This window comes from Chiloscyllium punctatum, chromosome 7 (genome assembly GCF_047496795.1).
Source record: "Chiloscyllium punctatum isolate Juve2018m chromosome 7, sChiPun1.3, whole genome shotgun sequence".
NCBI classification, from domain to species: domain Eukaryota; kingdom Metazoa; phylum Chordata; class Chondrichthyes; order Orectolobiformes; family Hemiscylliidae; genus Chiloscyllium; species Chiloscyllium punctatum.
This window is the reverse complement of record NC_092745.1, coordinates 82,447,368-82,469,022: the sequence shown is the minus strand read 5'-3', so window position 1 is coordinate 82,469,022 and position 21,655 is coordinate 82,447,368. Positions and strand designations below refer to the sequence as shown.

At 41.4% G+C, this 21,655-nt stretch overlaps 1 protein-coding gene across 5 annotated transcripts in view; it reads left to right on the top strand.

Moving 5' to 3' along the window:
- Positions 1-21,655, top strand: part of oma1 (OMA1 zinc metallopeptidase) — a 69,895-nt gene that overhangs the window by 38,561 nt on the left and 9,679 nt on the right. For 4 of the 5 annotated variants that reach the window (XM_072574213.1, XM_072574210.1, XM_072574211.1 and 1 more), the window contains one exon: positions 9,355-9,504. In XM_072574213.1, coding sequence (XP_072430314.1) covers positions 9,355-9,504 — 150 coding nt within the window. Of the gene's footprint in view, positions 1-9,354; positions 9,505-12,345; positions 12,960-21,655 lie in introns of those variants that run through there. The other variant, XM_072574214.1, reaches the window with a different exon arrangement.

Genomic DNA, 21,655 nt, shown 5'->3' with positions numbered 1-21,655 from the left:
AAATAGATGGTGACATCTTGAAAAATGTCCATTTTACAGAGGAGGAAGTGCTGGATGTCTTGAATTGCACAAAGGTGGATAAGTCCCTAGGACCTGATCAGGTGTACTCTAGAACTCTGTGGGAAGCTAGAGAAGTGATTGCTGAGCCTCATGCTGAGATATTTGTATCATCGATAGTCACAAGTGAGGTGCCAGAAGCCTTGAAGTGGACGAACGTGATATCATTATTTAAGAAAGGTGGTAAGGATAAGTCAGGGAACTATAGACCAATGAGCCTGACTTTGGTGGTGGGCAAATCATTGGAGGGGATCCTGAGCGACAGGATTTACACGTATTTGGAAAGGCAAGGACTGACTAGGGGTAGTCAACATGGCTTTGTGCTTAGGAAATCATGTCTCATAAACTTGATTGAGATTTTTAAAAAAGATACAAAGAGGATTGCTGAGGGCAGAGTGGTGGACGTGATCTTCATGGACTTCAGTAAGACAAGGTTCCCCATGGGAGACTGGTTAGCAAGGTTAGATCTCATGAAATACAGGGAGAACTAGCCACTTGGATACAGAACTGGCTTGAAGGTAGAAGACAGAGGGTGGTGGTGGAGGGTTGTTTTTCAAACTGGAGGCCTCTGACTAGTGGAGTGCCACAAGGATCAGTGCTGGGTCCATAACTTTTCGTCATTTATATAAATAATTTGATGTGAGCACAAGTGGTATAATTAGTAAGTTTGCAGATGTCACCAAAATTAGAAGTGGATAGTGAAGAAGGTTACCTCAGATTACAATGCGATCTTGATCAGATGGGCCAGTGGGTTGAGGAGTGGCAGATGGAGTTTAATTTAGATAAGTGCGAGGTGCTGCAATTTCGAAAGGCAAATCAGAGCAGGACTTATACACTTAATGGTATGTGGTATGGTCCTAGGGAGTGTTGCTGAACAAAGAGACCTTGGAGTGCAGGTTCATAGCTCCTTGAAAGTAGAGTCGCAGGCAGATAGGATAGTGAAGAAGGCATTTGGTATGCTTTCCTTTATTGGTCAGACTTTGAAGTATAGGAGTTAGAAGGTCATGTTGCGGCTGAACAGGACATTAGTTCGGCCACTTTTTGAATATTGAGTGCAATTCTGGTCACTTTCCTATCGGACGGATGTTGTGAAACTTGAAAGGGTTCAGAAAAGCTTTACTAGGATGTTGCCAGGGTTGGAGGATTTGAGCTATAGGGAGAGGCTGAACAGGCTGGGGCTGTTTTTCCTGGAGCATCAAAGGCTGAGGGGTGACCTTATAGAGGTTTATAAAATCATGAGGGGCATAGATAGGGTAAATAGACAAAGTCTTTTTCCTGGGGTGGAGGAGTCCAGAACTAGAGGGCATAGGTTTAGTGTGAGAGGAGAAAGATATAAAAGGGACCTAAGGGGCAACTTTTTCGCGCAGAGGGTAGTAAGTTTATGGAATAAGCTGCCAGAGGAAGTGGTGGAGGCTGGTACAATTGCAACATTTAAACGGCATCCAGATGGGTATTTGAATAGGAACGGTTCAGAGGAATATGGGCCAAGTGCTGGCAAATGGGACTAGATTAGGTTGGGATATCTGGTTAGCATGGATGAGTTAGACCAAAGGGTCTACTTCTGTGCTGTACATCTCTATGACTCTATGAACTTGGCACAGGGGACTCCTCAAGTCCCCCAACTGTCAGCATTAAACTGTGCATCAAAAAAAGTCTTTCCAGAGCTGTCCGTGTGTAGGCCTCTCCAGAAGCTGTATATAAAAACAATCTCTCCTTCTTCACATTTTTTTATTGAAGTATGAAGTTTCAAACATTGAAAACCTCCTTCTCCAGATCAGAACTTGACAAATAGTTGGAGGCCTCTCCCACACAAATTCCGTTTGAGAAAATAATTTTCTTACTTCAAAATGTAAACAGTCTCTCCTTCACATATATTTTTGAGTGTAGTGGACAGTGAAGAAGGTTACCTCAGAGTAGTGGGATCTTGATCGGATGGGCCATGGCCCGAGGAATGGCAGATGGAGTTTAATTTAGGAAAATGTGAGGTGCTGCATTTTGTAAAGGCAAATCAGGGCAGGCCTTATACACTTAATGGTTATGCCCTGCGAAGTGTTGCTGAATAAAGAGACCTTGGAGTGCAAGTTCATAGTTTCTTAAAAGTATATTGAAGAAGACATTTAGAATGCTTGTCTTTATTAGTCAGTGTATTGAGTGTTAGATTTAGCAAGTCATGGTGCAGCTGTATAGGACATTGGTTAGGCCACTTTTGGAATACTGTGCGCAATTCTGGTCTCCGTGCTATGGGAAGGATGTTGTATAACTTGAAATAGCTCAGGCAAGATTTACAAGGATGTTGCCAGGTTTGAGCTATTGGGAAAGGCTAAATAGGCTGTGGCTAGTTTCCCTGGAGTGTCGGAGGCAGTTGGGTGATCTTAGACATGGTTTACAAAATCTTGAGGAGTTTGGACAGAGTGAATAGCCAAGGTCTTTTCTCCGGGGTGGGGGAGTCCAAAACTAGAGGGCCTGGGTTTAAGGTGTGGGGAAAGATTTAAAAAGAACTAAAGAAGCAACATTTTCATGCAGAAGGTGGTGGAGGCGGATACAATTATAACATTTAAAAGGTAACTGGATGGATACAGTGCACGATAGTCGAGGATGACATATCCTCTGGGGTGGCACGGTGGCTCAGTGGTTAGCACTTTTGCCTCACAGCGCCAAGGACCCGCGTTCATTTCCTATCTCGGGTGACTGTCTGTGTGGAGATTGCGCATTCTCCCTGTCTGCGTGGGTTTCCTCCGGGTGCTCCGGTTTCCTCCCACAATCCAAGGATGTGCAGGTCTGGTGAATTGGCCATGCTAAATTGCCCATAGTGTTAGGTGCATTAGTAAATATAGGGTAGGGGAATGGGTCTGGTGGGTTACTCTTCAGAGGGTCGGTGTGGACCTGGTGGGCTGAAGGGCCTGTAGGGAATCTAATCTGATATCCCTCCCAGATCATCTCAACGCCTTCTATGCTCACTTTAAGCAGAACTTTGGCAGATTTTGAGGTATTTTAGGTGTTGGAGGTGATTTCCTCGAATTCCAAGAGCAGCAATTACTGTTTTATGTGTTGCATTGTTTTGGAACTTTGGAGAAAAAAGGTCAAAACAACAGCACCTTTAAAAGGGAGAGGAACAGACAAGGGAAGCACATGGTGAGGTCAGTGCAGTGGGGGAGAGAGAGACAGACCCACACTGACACAGTGGTGAACCTGCACAGTTATTGCCTTTGCTGTTTGAATTCATGTATCATTGGACTTCGGAGTGCAAATGGGAAAATTAACAAACAGTGAAATTCACAACAGATCTTGGAGGAACCTGTTTGGGAGAGGTCACAGCACAGAAACAGATAAGTGGATATTTTAAGCGTGCCCTCACAGTAAGTCTGCAGGAGTGAGTAGTGTGGGTTCTGTCTTGATTACATGTTTTCTTGGGATATGTCTCTTGATTAAACAAGTATGAATTTAACCTGGAGCAGGGTTTTGTAGAGGCATAAGACAGTGCTAGTTTCTGGTCTGTAGATTGAAAGAAGCAAAAATGGCCTTCAGGAGAGTGATATGCTCCTCATGTCAGATGTGGGAGTTGAGGGAGAGCGTATGGGTGACTGAGGATTATATCTGCAATAAATGTCGTTGGTTGCGAATCCTATCAGATTGAATGGATCGGTTAGAGAGACACTTAGAGTCAATGACGAATTTACAAGAACAAGGCGATGTGATGGATGGCAGCGAATGGGAAGGGGGAAAGTCGCAGATACAATCACATAGATGGGTTAACTCCAGGAAAGGTAAGAGAGGTAGGCAGTTAGTGCAGGAGTCTTCTGTGGCTATCCCCATTTCAAAAATGTATGTTGTTTTAGAAATTGTAGGGGGTGATGGATTCTCAGGGGAACAAAGCACGAACAGCCAAGGTTCTGGTATTGAGACTGGCTCAAATGCAATGAGGGGTACGTCTGCTTCCAAGAGATAGATTGTGTTAGGGCATTCTCTCGTCCGAGGTACAGACAGATGTTTCTGTGGTCAGCAGCGAAAAATCAGAATGGTGTGTTGCTTCCCTGGTGCCAGGATCAAGGATGTCTCAGAGAGGGTGCAGAATGTTCTCACGGGGGAGAGGGGACAGCATGAGGCATTGTACACATTGGAACCAATGACATGGCAAGGGAAAAGGTTGAGATTCTGAAGGGAGATCACAGAGTTAGGCTGGAATTTAGAAAGGAGGCCCTTGAGAATAGTAATATCTGGATTACACCCGGTGCTATGAGCTAGTGAGGGCAGGAATAGAAGGATAGCGCAAATGAATGCACGGCTGAGAAGCTGGTGTATGGGAGAAGGATTCACATTTTTGGATGATTGGAAACTCTTTTGGGGTAGGTGTGACCTGTACAAGAAGGACAGATTGCACCTAAATTGAAAGGGGACTCATATACTGGCAGGGAGATTTGCTAGAGCTGCTCGGGAGGATTTAAACTAGTAAGGTGTGAGTTGGGGGTGGGGGGGTGGCGTTGACTCAGGGAGATAGTGAAGAAAGAGATCAATCTGAGACTGGTACAGTTGGGAACAGAAGTGAGTCAAACAGTCAGGGCAGGTAGGGTCAAAGCAGAGAACAAGGTAGGACTGATGAATTAAACTGCATTTATTTCAGTGCAAGAGGCCTAACAGGGAAGGAAGTTGAACTCAGGGCATGGTTAGGAATATGGGACTGGGATATCATAGCAATTACAGAAATATGGTTCAGGGACGGACAGGACTGGCAGCTTAATGTTCCAGGATGCAAATGCTACAGGAAGAACAGAAAGGGACAGAAAGAGGAGGGGAGTGGCTTTTTTGTTAAGGGATAGCATTACAGCTGTACTGAGGGACGATATTCCCGAAATACGTCCAAGGAAGTAAGAAAGGGATGATCACCTTATTGGGATTGTATTATAAACACCCAAATAGTCGGAGGGAAATTGAAAAACAAATTTGTCAGGAGATCTCAGTTATCTGTAAGAATGATAGGGTAATTATGGTAAGGAATTTTAACTTTCCAAACATAGACTGGGACTGCCATAGTGTTCAGGCTTTAGATGGAGAGGAATTTGTTAAGTGTGTACAAGAAAATTTTCTGATTCAGTATGTGGACCTACTACAGAAGCTGCAAAAATTGACCTTCTCATGGGAAATAAGGCAGGGCAGGTGACTGAGGCAGTAGGAGTATACTTAAGAGGGAAATCAGGAGGGCAAAAAGGGGACATGAGATAGCTTTGACAAATACGATTAAGGAGAATCCAAAGGGTAACTGGTGTACCCTCGACCCCTGTGGGAAGCTAGGGAAGTGATTGCTGGGCCTCTTACTGAAATATTTGTATCATCGATAGTCACAGGTGAGGTGCCAGAAGACTGGCGGATGGCTAATGTGGTAACTGTTTAAAAAAGTTGGTAAGGACAAGCCAGGGAACTATGGACCAGTGAGCCTGACGTCAGCGGTGGGCAAGTTGTTGGAGGGCATCCCGAGAGACAGGATGTACCTGTATTTGGAAAGGCAAGGACTGATTAAGGATAATCAACATGGCTTTGTGTGTGGGAATTCATGTCTTACAAACTTGATTGAGTTTTTTGAAGGAGGACTGATTAGGGCAGAGAGGTAGATGTGATCTATATGGACTTCAGTAAGGCTTTTGACAAGGTTCCGCGTGGGAGACTGTTTAGCAAATTTAGATCTCATGGAATACAGGGAGAACTAGCCAATTGGATACAGAACTGGCTCAAAGGTAGAAGAACAGAGGGTAGTGGTGGAGGATTGTTTTTCAGACTGGAGACCTGTGACCAGTGGAGTGCTACAAGGATTGGTGCTGGGATCGCTCCTTTTTATCATTTATATAAATATTTGGATGTGAGTATAAGAGGTATAGTTAGTAAGTTTGCAGATGACACCAAAAGTGGAGGTGTAGTGGACAGCGAAGGAGGTTACCTCAGATTGCTACAGGATCTTGATCAGATGGGCCAATTGGCTGAGAAGTGGCAGATGGAGTTTAATTTAGATAAATGTGAGGTGCTGCATTTGGGAAAGCAAATCTTAGCAGGACTTATACACTTAATGGTAAGGTCCAAACAAAGAGACTTTGGAGTGCAGGTTCATAGCTTCTTGGAAGTAGAGACGCAGATAGATAGGATAGTGAAGAAGGCGTTTGGTATGCTTTCCTTTATTGGTCAGAGTATTGAGTACAGGAGTTTGGGAGGTCATGTTGCGGCTGTACAAGACATTGGTTAGGCCACTTTTGGAATATTGCGTGCAATTCTAGTCTCCTTACTATCAGAAAGATCTTGTGAAACTTGAAATCAGAAAAGATTTACAAGGATGTTGCCAGTATTGGAAGATTTGAACTGTAGGGAGAGATTGAATAGGCTAGGGCTGGTTTCCCTGGAGCGTTAGAGGTGACCTTATAGAGGTTTATAAAATCATGAGGGGCATGAATAGGATAAATAGACAAAGTCTTTTCCCTGGGGTGGGGGAGTCCAGAACTAGAGGGCATAGGTTTAGGGTGAGAGGGGAAAGGTATAAAAGAGACGTAAAGGGCAACTTTTTCACGCAGAGGGTAGTACGTGTATGGAATGAGCTGCCAGAGGAAGTGGTGGAGGCTGGTACAACTGCAACATTTAAAAGGCATGTGGCTGGCAATATGAACAGGAAGGGTTTGGAGGGATATGGGCCAGGTGCTGGCAGGTGGGACTAGATTGGGTTGGGATATCTGGTCGGCATGGCCAAGTGGGACCGAAGAGTTTCTTTCCGTGCTGTACATCTCTATGACTCTAGTTCCAATCATCAATCGGTGCTAAATTAATTGATTGTAGTCAGTTGGTAGCATGTTCGAAATTGTGGTTTGAGTATGGGGTTAAAAGCAGCAATAGTTTCTACAACCAATTGTTATCCAGTGAATGTGGCTGAGAATTTGATCTCAGCCCTCTTGTGGGCAGTGGTAGTGTCTTTATCCTTGGACTGGGTGGTCAGGATTCAAGTCTCACCTGTTCCAGAGGTGTGTAATAATATCTTTGACAGGTTGATATTGAGAAACAGGTTGAAGGCTTTTGGAGGCCCTCTTCTGGCACAGTGGTAGCGTCCATCCTTCTGGATTGGGAGGCCAAGGGGTCAAGTCCCACCTGCTCCAGAGGCGTTTGATGACATCAGGTTGATTAGAAAAATAGGTTAAAACATAAAACGGTGAACTAAGAGTTAGTGAATCTTGCAGCTGCTCCTGAGTCACAGGCTTTCTTATGGGTTATATTATCAGAAACATAATATTTTTCATTTTAAATCATTTTTGTGGAACATTTACAGTCTTAAAAAATGTTTAAAAAGTGAAGGAGAAGAGACTTTTTTTGCTCATTAGGTCTCTTTTATATCTTTCCCCTCTCACCCTAAACCTATGCCCTCTCGTTCTGGACTCCCCCACCCCAGGGAAAAGACTTTGTCTATTTATCCTATCCATGCCCCTCATAATTTTGTAAACCTCTATAAGGTCACCCCTCAGCCTCCGATGCTCCAGGGAAAACAGCCCTAGCCTGTTCAGCCTCTCCCTATAGCTCAAATCCTCCAACCCAGGGAACATGCTTGTAAATCTTTTCTGAACCCTTTCAAGTTTCACAGCATCCTTCCGATAGGAAGGAGACCAGGTGGCTTCAGGTAATTTTTTTTATCTTTGCTACCTGTAAGATTGAATGACATTAATCTTGTAATTGCAAGTCATTTTCTTTTTGTAGAATTACAAACCATAGAATCTTTCTAAGGCTTTAACTTAAACTATATATCTAAACTATGTTCAGAACTAACATTATAAAGGTCTGCACTGTTGATAACAAATGTTATTTCCATTTTTTAATCAGTTCATGATCTTACCAAGGTGTGTAAACGTAAATCGTGGGCAAGAAACCACATTTGACCTTTGGGTCTTTAATATTCTTTGCTACTTTTTATTTCTTCTAGCATTTTGCTAAATTTTACTCGTGTGTCTGAGATATTGCAGCTGCTGTTACTTTCAATTATAATATGATCCAACAGCAGTGAATCCTTTCAGGTTTAATTAGAGAAGGCTTAATAGTGTAAAATGTTACAACTGAGATAGCCAGACAATGAGGGCTGGAAAATTGAGTCTGGTCTCAATACACTGTTAAGCATTTATTTTTACACAATGAATGTCGAGCACCTTCAGCAAATTGCCTGTCTTTTATATGTATTTATGAGCACAGGTGAGCACCTAATTAGTGTCACCATGTGAATGCAATTAATACTTAATTCATAGCAGGAGATGCAATGGACTCTTGTGGCTCGGTGGTGGTGTCTCTGTCCCTAGACCAGGAGGCCTAGCCTTAAGCAGAGGAGTGTAATAACATCTGTGAACTGGTTGATTAACAAATGTCTAGCAGGAGGCGCAAAGGCTCTTTTGATTCAGTAAGAGTGACTTTTGGGCCATCAGGCTGGGGATCAAGTTCCATCTGCTCTATAGCTGTGTGTGACACTTCTAAGCAAGTTGGTTATAATCTATAGCATGAGGTGTACTGGAGTGGGTATGGAGGCGCATAGAAAGAGAATTGAAGGAGGATGTGAGCAGCCAATGACATTCATTACTCCCTTCAATTTTTTTTGGGAATGGAAGGTTGACAGCAATCTTACGCATTGATGTTTGCTTTAAGGCCTCATCTTGCTGAAGCTGATAGGGCACCCCTACTGCCAGCCACTAAAAGTTGGGTGTCCTCATCGTGGAAGAGACTGCAGAAGGAGAGTTCATAATTGGGTACCGTGTGGTACCAAGGTAGACTATGTTGGATGATTTGTTAATTCCAGCATTGACTATTTTCATATTTACCAGTGACTTCTACCTACCAGATCCTGACTGACTCCTCCAAGATCCACATTCTGAGGTTTCATCCATTGTTGCTGCAGTCCCATTGGAGCACATCGCCTACTGATTGGCTAGCAACTTGAGGAGATGGGATCTTTGAATGTAAAAGCACACAAGTTCCTTTAACCAGACAGCTAACTGTTGACTTTAATCTGTCTGATTGGTATACAATTGTTTGAGACTTTTGAAAATGACCTTAGCAGGGTTTCCCTCAACGTGTTGGCGAGTGAATGGAACTACTGCTCCAGCCATTAGTTTCAGTCCAACATACAAATTGATGTGACAACTGTGAAATCCAGTACAAATCAATCAAGTTATAATGTTCTTATGTAAATGTGCTTTTTATAAAACATAATTGCAAAAGGCTGACAAACCAAATTTATTGTGATTAATCAAATATGTATTAATTTTAACCTTTATTTCACAAATTTTTTCATTATTGTAGGCATGTATTGATGTGAGAGCAAGCAGTGTATATTGGCAACAATTGGAATTGATGAAGATCGTTTCTGGAACATTTCAAATTCCTGAATGGTTTTCTACACACCCCTCAAATGATCATCGAGTTGAACACCTGGAAAAGCTAATACCTGAGGTAAATAAGAGCCTGTATTCTTCTAGAGAACTGTCGAGCTAGGAGGGTAATCAATTAAATGTTAAATCTTTCTGTCTTATTAACATACCTGTGACCTAGAAAGTGTTTGTCAGGCATCCATACTCTGATTTTTTTTTTTAACTGTTAATATTGTTGAAGTTCAGGTAACGTTACTAATACTTGGCAGGTTTAGATTTGATCCTAAACTTAGAAAGCCTTCAGTTTCAGAGAGAATTTCTATCTCTACTCTGTCTGCTGCTTGACTTTACCCTGTTGAAGTTAAGATTGCAAGGCTAATTTTCAGGTTTACCACCTGGTCCTCTGAGTTGATAAATTTAAAAATAATGGCTTAGTAATAAAATTAATTTAGTATTAGAAGGCCACTCAGGTTATGAAGCTGAAAGTTCCACCTTAAGTTATAATAATTACCAGTCAACTTCCTGTAAACCCAGCATCTGAATCTGTGAAAGAGCACAATGCTATGGTATGTTGTCAGTTGCTATTGTGTAAATGGATAGGGTTGGTACATTCATGTGCAACTGACTTTCGTTCACACGGAACTGGGAACAAAGTGTGTAGGATTTCTACAATGTCTTCTCTTCCTCTTTCCTGTCTTGATGTATATATTTAATAAGGATTGTTGACATTCACTGATGAGGTGTGGTACATTACATCAACAAGCAGGTCGTACTTATATTGCAGTTATTACAGAATAAATGTACCAAAGTGTTTTGCAGAGGCATTACAAACGAAGCGTGATTCAGAGATGGATTCATGCAACATGGAAGAGGCCTTTCAACCCATCCAATCTGTGTTGACCTATATATTAATCCCACTTGCCAGCACTAGCCCCACAGCCAGGAATATTATGACATTTCAAATTCTTTTTTTAAAGTTGTGAGGTTTCCCCCCTCTTCTACCCTCTAGTCTGTGCATGCCATATTCCCATCATCCTCTGGGTAAAAAGTTTTTTTATTTACAAATCCCCTCTAAACCACCTGCCTTTCACCTTAAAATTATGCCCCTTGTTATTGGCCTTTCAACTAAAAGGAATATCTGCTTCTTCATCCTGTCCAAGACTCTCATTGTCTTAAAACCTTAACAAAGTCCCCTTCAGCCTTCTCTGCTCTTTTAACAAAACAATGTGAGCCTATCCAGCCTCTCTACATAACCCGGGCAATGTCCTGATGATCATCTCTGTACCCTTTCCAGTGCAATCTTTCCAATAGTGGTGAACCAGAGCTGTCACAGTACTCCAACAGTGGCCTAACCAAAGATTTTTACAGCTCCAACATAACTTCCCTCTCTTACAATCTTTGCCATAACTGATAAAGACATGTGGCCTGTATGCCTACTCAACTACCCTATTAATTTTACTGCTGCCATCAATGGTCTGTGAATTTGCACCCTAAGATTCCTCTGCTCCTTTGAGCTTCCCAGTATCCTGCCATTCGTTGAATACTCCCTTGTCTTGTTACTTCTTCTAAAATGCATCACCTCTCAATTTTCAGAGTTAAATTCCATCTGCCATTCCATCTGATCAACCTATTGATATCTAAGACCTTTTTCAACCACTCATCCGCAAGCTTATAATCCCCATCACATTCTCATCTAGATTGTTTATATTTATCACTCACGGTGGGGACCCAACACTGATCCCTATGGTATGCTCCAGAACACTGGCCACCAGTGACAGAAACAGCTTTCTAACACTGCTCTCTTTTGCCTACCATGAAGCCAATTTTAGATCCATCTTTCCAAGGTACCTTGAATCCCAGATACTTTTACCTTCTTTATCAGTGTCCCAGGTGGGATATTGTTAACGGCTTTGCTGAAATCTGTAAAAACTATATTAGCTGCGATACCCTCACCTACACATTGAACACCTCTTCTCAAATTTCAATCAGATTTTTTAGGCATGACCTCCCTCTGACAAAACCATGCTAACTATCTCTGATCGAACCCTGCCTCTCCATGTAGCGATAAATTCTCTGTTTCAGAATTTTCTCCAGTAGTATCTTTACCACCTTCTTGAAAATGGAACCATATTAGCTATCCTACAATTCAATAAAATCTTGGTTGATCTGTTTGTGCTTTTAATTCCATGTTCCCATCTACTCCCAATAACATTTGATTCCTTTCCCTAATGAAAATCTAGCCCCCTCTGCTTGAGAAGTTTTCAATGATTCCACTTGCACCATCTTCTGAGGCATGGATATTCCAAATTAGCGCAACCCTCTGAGAGGAAAGAAAATCTCCTACTTTCTGTTCTAAATGTGGGATTCCTAACTTTAAACAAGTGCCTCCAATTCTGGGTGTGTGTACAAGAGGAAACATCCTTTTCAATTCCACCTTGTCAAGATTGTTCAGGATCTTGTATACTTTAGTTAAATCATTCCTCACTTGTCTAAACTTGAGTGAAAACAAGTCCAGCTATCCAACCATTCCTGATAAGATAACATGCTCATTCCAAGTTATTCCAAGTATCAGTCCAATAAATCTCTTCTGCTCTGAGCCTCTTCCACTGCATTTACATCCTTCCTAACTAAAGAGACCAAATTGCACACAGTATTTGGGATGTGGTCACACTAATGCTGTGAATAACTGCATAACATTCTTATTTTTATGTTCAATTCCTATTGTTATAGGGGAAAGTATTCAATTAGGTTTCTTAATCACTTGTTTGTATGTGCATGCTTGTTTTTGTATGACCCCTGAACTAGAACTGCTAAGTCCATTTACATCTTGAAATTCTGCAGTCATTCTTCATTTTGGTAATACAAGTTCATATTTTTGCACATTTTACTTGATTTACCAGTTCTTTGCCTTCTGTCTCAACAGTCTGAGGCAACCTGTTCCAACTGAAGACGTAGCCATTAATAGTAGAGTAATTCAAATCCAGAATAAGCAAGAGGTCCAAATTAGATGTGTACTAATATCTTGCTATGTTATAACACTGAAGGGGATTACAGAAATAAGGAGGGTTCAGGCCATGGATGGATTTGAAAATTGGTGAGAAGTTTAAAATCAAGGTAACTTTTAACTGTGTGACAATATAAGTTAGTGAGAATAGGGATATTGGGTAATTTGTTACTGTAAAGATAACATGATTACAAATGCTAGAGTGTGTGTTGCTGGCTAGGATTGCATTAGAATGGTTCAACCTGCAGCAATGTTTCCTGAAAGTTGCACAACTGCTTAGAGAATTTGCTCGCTTTAATTGGCACAAGGACACATTGACTTCCAGTTCTGGAAGTCACTACCATGCACAAATCTTGGAGTTTTGTCCAGCAGCAGAATAAAGAGATGGGAAGTAGTTCTGGAGATAAGAAAGGCATGTGTAAGGGTTTTGGCATCAGATCTGCTAATGCTAGGGTAGGGGCAAGCAACGCTCTGAAGGTGAAAATATGCATTTGTAATGATTATGTGGTCCACAATGCCATTGTGCACCCCTCTTAGGGTCAGATATGACAGCAAGTTTGTGAACAGCATAGTTCAGCTTCAGGAGGTTGCCGTAGGAGAGTGTGGAGTTTATGATGCAGACCAAAGAGAGTGGCTTCAGTCTAGCCAATATTTAATTGGCGGAAATCTTTGCTCATCCAACAGAGAGTCCCTAGTTCCCCTTTCTCAGTGAATAAGAACAGAAATAAAAACACCTATTTAAGGTTAGTCAGATGTTGTGATTGTCTCAAAAGCAGGTCACTTTATACTAACGTACTTCTTTTGATGAGAAAGCTAGGCTTTCATGGGAATTGTGTGTTCTTTTAACTGCTAAAGGAATAGTGTGATTATTTTTATTCATGAACTAATATAAATTAGTTGCACTACAGGAGTCATTCATTCACTTATACTCTGTGAGTTGCAGCAGCTCAATGATTCTCATCTTACTAATAATATAGTCAAACAGCCTACTAAAAGATCACTGAGGTTTGGCTGAGGGAAAATGTAAAAAGCATACCCTGTAACCTCAGAATTGCATGTTATGTTTAATGTGATTGAACCTTCCCCTGACCCCCTCACCAAGTTCGTAATGTCTGACTTGGCAACAGGTGATACAAGGCCAGTTCTGAACACGCAATGTGCAGTTTGATTCTGGGAGTGACTATTGTTAACCTGAACCAAAATTTAGTAAAAAATGTCATGGGGGTAATGGATATACAGATGTCTGCAGTGATTGTTATAAGCCTTCAGGTACAATAAGGTAAAAACAAGGACTGCAGATGCTGGAAACCAGATTCTAGATTAGAGTGGTGCTGGAAAAGCACAGCAGTTCAGGCAGCATCCGAGGAGCAGGAAATTGATGTTTCGGGCAAAAACCTCTATTCCTGATGAAGGGCTTTTACCCGAAACTTCGATTTTCCTGCTCCTTGGATGCTGCCTGAACTGCTGTGCTTTTCCAGCACCACTCTAATCCAGAAATAAAGTAAATTTAAGTGATCTACTGTCTCACTCTTGAGGTCATTGTTAAATATAGATTAAAGTGGAACAGTGGCACGGGCGGCACGGTGGCACAGTGGTTAGCACTGCTGCCTCACAGCGCCAGAGACCCGGGTTCAATTCCCGCCTCAGGCGACTCTCTGTGTGGAGTTTGCACATTCTCCCCGTGTCTGCGTTTCCTCCGGGTGCTCCGGTTTTCTCCCATAATCCAAAAATGTACAGGTTAGGTGAATTGACCATGCTAAATTGTCCCTAGTGTTAGGTGAAGGGGTAAATGTAGGAGTATGGGTCTGGGTGGTATACGCTTCGGCGGGTCGGTGTGGACTTGTTAGGCTGAAGGGCCTGTTTCCACACTGTAAGTAATCTAATCTAATCTAAAGCTAAAAGTACCACACAAAAGTGGCACATTACACATCCTGTGTAAATTAAAAGTATGTTCTTACTCCACTTTGAAATATCAATTAGTGAGCATCTTTAGCACATTTATACAAATACCAGGACACACAACTTTTGATTCTTAAAATTATTGTTTCCAATGTCAGAGATAATGGGCTGAATTTAATGCAACCCATTGGAGGCAAACACAAATATAGAGATGCCAAGAAAAAAATGCATAAGGGCACACAGGGATAATAGAAATAAAAGGGCAACAGAAACATAGAGGTGTGTCATAGTGCAAAAAACTGCAAGGGGCCTAGTTAGGAAAAGTCACTTTTTATTTCTGTCCTGGAGGTTGAGTTCAACCAACTAATTCTAAATTTTCCTGCTTTTATTTTTATTACACTGGCAAGCACGATATCTGAACAATTGTAGGTATTGAGAATTGCTTACTCTCATTTCAAGACTTTGGATACCAAGTCCAGCAACAACAGGAAAAGTATTTTATCTTTCCTATTGTTTCATGAGTAGTTGATAAATATAATATTTATTTTGATTGGGAATGTAATTTTGGAAAGCCATCACTGCTGTATTCCTTCAAACTGTATCTTTTTTTGCACCCCGAGGTGAATTTCAGTATGGAACGAGGATGAAAACTTCGATATGAAGTCATGATTTGGAGATGCCGGTGTGAGACTGGGGTGTACAAAGTTAAAATTCACACAACACCAGGTTATAGTCCAACAGGTTTAATTGAAAGCACACTAGCTTTCGGAGCGTCGCTCCTTCATCAGGTGGTAGTGGAGGGCTCAATCCTAACACAGAATTTATAGCAAAAATTTACAGTGTGATGTAACTGAAATTATACATTGAAAAATTGATTGTCTTAAGCCTTTCATCTGTTAGAATATCATGATAGTTTCACTTCTTTCATGTGTAAATCACAAAACCTTTTTTTAAAAAGTTGCATTCTCAGGTTAGCTGTTAACAATGGTGATAGCCAGACAATATGTTGAAGGTGTTAGCCCCCTGTGTTCTCTGTCTATGCCATGATGTTTAGATTGATTCTAGTCTAAAAAGTGAGATAACGGAGTTTTACATGAATTCATGCAGTTTTTGAGCTCAGAGTTCTACATGAATCTGTGTGTGGTGTGTGTGTGTGTGTGTGTCTCTACGCGAGTCTGTGTATATGTGTGTGTCCGTGGGTGTGTGTGTATATAGTGCAATGGTGGTCACCTGTAATGTGGCATGAACCCAAGGTCCCGGTTGAGGCCCTCCCTATGAGTACTGAACTTAGCTATCAGCCTCTTCTTGGCCACTTTTTGCTGCTGCCTGTCCCGAAGTCCACCTTGGAGGATGGTCACCCGAAGGTCCAAGGTCAAATGTTCTGGGCCACTGAAGTGTTCCCCAACTGGGAGGGAACCCTCCTGTCTGTTGATTGTTGTGCGGTGCCCATTCATCCGTTATTGTAGCCTTTGCTCAGTTTCCCCAATGTACCACGCCTCTGGAGATTGAAGTCCTGAGTAGGGATCTCAACATCTGCCCCACCGCCAAAATGGACCCGTTGGTTCTGGCAGCAGACATGGAGGAGTTCATCAGACGAATGAGACTTTGGGAATTCTTTCAAGGTGGCAGCAGTGATCCCAATGAGCCCACTGATGAACTGGAACAGTCACCACAGGGATCTGTAGAGGAGCGACCAAAGAACGTGTCAACTTGGACCCCACTGGAGGGCCGCTGCCCTGGGCTTGACATGTATGCTCAAACCGTCAGGAAATATATAAATGCCAGATTCATCAGCCGTACCCACAAGGTAGAGCAAAACATCACCTGTTCACATCGCAATGCCATCCAGGCTCTCAAAACTAATCACAACATTGTCATCAAACCAGCAGATAAAGGAGGAGCCATTGTTATTCAGAATAGAACAGATTATTGCAAGGAAGTGTACCAACAACTGAACAACCAGGAACACTACAGGTAACTACCAGCTGATCCGACCAAAGAACACACCCGTGAATTAAACACACTGATCAGAACTTTGGATCCAGTCCTTCAGAGTTCCCTACGCGCACTCATCCCACGTACTTCTCGTGTAGGCGACTTCTACTGCCTTCCAAAGGTACACAAAGCCAACACACCAGGACATCCCATCGTGTCGGGCAGTGGGACCCTATTTGAGAATCTCTCCGGCTATGTGGAAGGCATCTTGAAACCTATTGTACAGGGGATCTCCAGCTTCTGTCGCGACACTACAGATTTCTTACAGAAACTCAGCACCCACGGATCAGTCGAACCAGGAACATTCCTCGTCACAATGGATGTTTCCGCACTCGACACCAGCATCCCCCACAATGATGGTATCGCGGCAACAGCCTCAGTACTCAACACCAACAATTGCCAATCTCCAAACACCATCCTACAACTCATCCACTTTATCCTCGATCACAACATCTTCACCTTTGACAACCAGTTCTTCGTCCAGACACATGGAACAGCCATGGGGACCAAATTTGCACCCCAATATGCCAACATTTTTATGCACAGGTTAGAACAAGACTTCTTCTCTATGCAGGATCTCCAACGAACATTATACACCAGGTACATTGACGACATTTTCTTCCTCTGGTCCCATGGCGAGGAGTCACTGATAAAACTACACAGTGACATCAACAAGTTTCATCCCACCATCAAACTCACCATGGACTACTCTCGACTGTCTGTCACATTCTTGGACACATGCATCTCCATCAAGGATGGGCACCTCAGCACCACACTCTACCGCAAACCAACAGACAACCTCACAATGCTACACTTCTCCAGCTTCCATCCAAAACATAGATACCACCATTACGCGTGGGGACACCTCCCACCTTGTACATGGCAGGTACTCATGTGACTCAGCCAACGTTGTCTATCTTATACATTGCAGGCAAGGATGCCTGGAGGCATGGTACATTGGGGAAACTGAGCAAAGGCTATGGCAACGGATGAATGGGCACTGCACAACAATCAACAGACAGGAGTGTTCCCTCCCAGTTGGGGAACACTTCAGTGGTCCAGGACATTCGACCTTGGACCTTCGGGTGACCATCCTCCAAGGTGGACTTCGGGACAGGCGTCAACGAAAAGTGGCCAAGCAGAGGCTGATAGCTAAGTTCGGTACCCATAGGGAGGGCCTCAACCGGGACCTTGGGTTTGTGCCCACATTACAGGTGATCACCATTGCACTACACACACACACGCACACACACAAGCACTCCTATACACACACACATGCGGACACACATATACACAGACACCCAGACACACACTCCCACACTCACACATGCACCCCCCCCCAGAGACTTAAGACACTCTATATACACACACACACACACACAAACACGCACACACACATTTCTCACACTCTCAACCCCCAACCCAGACAGACGTACACACAGACAAAGACCACATACACACATATATTTTGTGGGGTGAATTTGTACTTTCAGGGTTACATTGTACTTTACTCAAAAACTGCATATATTCATGTAGAACTCTGAGCTCAAAAACTGCATGAATTTATGTAAAACTCCGTTACTCACTTTTTAGATTCAAATCAATCTAAACATCATGGCATAGACAGAGAACACAGGGGGCTAACACCTTCAACATATTGCCTGGCTATCATAATTGTTAACGGCTAATCTGAGAATGCAATATTTTCAAAAAAGTTTTGTGATTTACACATGAAAGAAGTGAAACTATCACTGTATTCTAACAGATGAAAGGCTTAACAGACAATCAATTTTTCAATGTATAATTTCAGTTACATCACACTGTAAATTTTTGCTATAAATTCTGTGTGTTAGGATTGAGTCCTCCACTACCACCTGGTGAAGGACCGATGCTGTGAAAGCTAGTGTGCTTTCAATTAAACCTGTTGGACTATAACCTGGTGTTGTGTGATTTTTAACTCGATATGAAGTGATTGTAATGTTTCTGATGCCCAACACAAACACCTGTTGTTTAGGCAAACCTGTTTCAGTTGCAAGCCAAAACTCAATTTTATGTGCAAACTGGTCTGGAATAACAAACTGCAGGGTTAATTAATCAATTTTAACCATTAAGACATATTCTCTACAGAGAATGAGTTCACATGACCTCCCAATTCATGATAAACATCACAATAGCAGCTGAAGCCTACTTATTGAATTGATTAAGAAACAATAACAATTAAACAGTAAATTTTAATTATAAAGGTTAATTCAACATAAGTTTCTCTTTGAATAAACAAAAATCCAGAAATCCAACTCCAAACAACTGAAACTATGCATTATTGATTACAAATTTATTGTAAATTTAAAATCACAACACCAGATTATAGTCCAACAGGTTTATTTGGAAGCACTAGCTTTTGAAGTGCTGCTCCTTCATCAGGTGGTTGTGGAGTATAAGATCATAAGATTCACCACCTGATGAAGAAGCAGCTCTTCAAAAGCTAGTGCTTCCAAATAAACCTGTTGGACTATAACCTGGTGTTGTGTGATTTTTAACTTTGTCCACCCCAATCCAACACTGGGACCTCCAAAGTTATTATAGTTTGAGAAGATCATTCAGCTATTTTTATGTTAATTAACCAGAGTATCTAATGTTCATCCATTGTTCATTTAACTGACTCCAGGATTTGTACCTCCTGTACAAACAAAGTACCACGTTTGTTGGAAATTTGAAATAAAAATAGAAAATGCTCAAAATCCTGAAGAGTCCATGAATCAAAACTGATAGTATTATCCCAAAAATTAACTGTTTTTCTCTCTCTACAGAAGCTGCCTGACTTAGAGTATTCCTGCCCGTTTTTTGTATCGTCTAGATTATTTTAAAGTTTGATCCATATGTTGATTATGTTTGTATGAAAGATTTCCTGATATCAGTCATGAACAGGCTCTTTACTAGTTTAAACTGTATTCACATGTTCTGTTGCTATTCCTAACAAGTATTAGCTCAGGTTCGGTTTAACTACAATTTGAAGAAATTTAAAAATTTAATCTATTGGTCAACACTTTTCTTGGTTGAAAAACTCAAGGTTTTTGCACAACAAACTTTAAGTGAGAAATAAATCATGCACCACATGTCATTAGCTTTTGTCAATTAGTGATATAGTAAGAAAGGAATTGTACTTAGTGCTTCAGCCCTGGGATTTATCTTCCCAATTTTCTTTGACATGAAGTTGATATAAAAGAAGATCATGAAGTATCCTTCAGAATTAGTCAAAACTATCAAATAGGGAGTTCAAAGGTATAGCATGCTTTACAAGTTTTCTTATTCATTTCAAGTGTTTTTGCATCAAAATGACTCTATGACTGTATGACTCTATAAAACAATTCTCTGACTCCTGCTCCAACCTTGGAGAATAGCCACTGCTGATATTGTCTTGTCTTAGTAATCCATATAATCAGAGATCTTACAGCTATCTCCCATTGACAGAGACCAGGGTACAAGCCAGGATTCCATTCCTCACTCTGATACATTTTTGGAAATTCAGAGGGCATTTGACTTATTCCAAATCAAGTTAAATATAGATATTTTGAAAATTCTTGACACAAAAATGATGAGGTTTGGAGAGATGTAATGGTGGCTCTTGATCTACAGAATTAATATGTTAAAAGATGCAACTGAAGTGGCACCATGCACTGTTGTGGATCTTAACACCCAGTTGAGCATCCTGCATCATTACCAATGTGTGAAAAATAGCCTTTGATAACAGCAACATTTCAGTTTTGACACTTTCCATTCTTTATTGAACTGCACAAGAAAAAGACTTGGAAGTTCGAAGCGTGCTGACAGTATGATTTAACCACACGACTGTAATCATGTTCCAGGCACCGTAAATCACTGTCAGCATAATTAGAACATAATTATTTCAACTGATTTCCATAATAATATGGTAGATAGTTGATTCATTGACACCCATAGAAAAGATTTTTTTGGAATGTATCTAATTTGCATTTATTTAGTTGGGGTTCATCGTCAACACAGTTAATTGGTTTGTCTGATTTCACTGAAAATTCTATTTGTTTGGACTTGATGGGAAGACATAGATGGTAAGCAGAGGGAAAATCAAGTTATATTGTACAATCATTCAGCACAGCAACAGACCCTTTGGACCAACTCATCCATGTTGACCAGACATCCCAATCTAACCCAGTCCCATTTTACCAGCATTTGACCCATATCCCTCTAAATCCTTCTTGTTCATATACCCATCCAGATGCATTTTAAATGTTGTAATTGTACCAGCCTCCACCAGTTTCTCTGGCAGTTCGTTCCATTTATGCATCACCCTCTATGTGAAAAAGTTACCCCTCAGATCCTTTTAAATCTTTACCTTCTCACCTTAAAGCTATGCCTTCTTGATTTGACCTTGAGAAAAAAGACCTTGGCTATTCACCCTATCCATGCCCTCATGAATCTATAAGGTCACCCCTCAGACTCTGACACTCCAGGAAAAAAAGCCCTAGCCTATTCAATATCTCCCTATAAATCAAATCCTCCAGTTCAAGCAATAATCCTTATAAATGTTTTCTGCACCTTCTCAAGTTTAATAACATCCTTCCTATAGAAGGGCAACCAGATTTGTATGCAGTATTCTAAAAGTGGCCTCACCAATGTTCTGTACAGCCACAGCATGACATCCCAACTTCTATGCTCAGTGTTCTGACCAATGAAGGCAATCATGCCAAACACACCCTTTAACACCCTGTCTACCTGCAACTACATTTTCAAGGAACTATGCACCTGCACCTCTAGGTCTCTTTGTTCGGCAACACTTCCCAGGGCCCTCCCATTATCTGTATAAGTCCTGCCCTGGTTTGCCTTACCAAAATGCAACACCTCAAATGTATGTAATTCAAACGCCAACTGCCACTCCTCAGCCTATTGGCCCATTTGATCAAAGTCCTGCTGTACTATTCTTCACTGTCCACTACACCACATATTTTGGTGTCATCTGCAAATGTACCAACATACATTCTATATTCGCATTCAGATCATTTATATAAATGATGAAAAGTAGTGGACTCAGGACCTATCCTTGTGGCACATTGCTGGTCACAGGCTCCAAACTGAAAAACAAATCTATATCACCAGCCTGTGTCGAACCTCTTCTTCCCAAGCCCACAAACTTTTGCTTTTATTAATATCTGAAGAGTTTCGATAGTGGACAAGGAAAGTATTTTGCTTTAACATAGGAATTAGTCATTAGAAGTGACAGTATTAAAATTGTCACTAAATATAAGGAGAAGCATTTTTGAAGTATTTAGTCCTGAAGCATGTTATTATAGCTTTAAATATT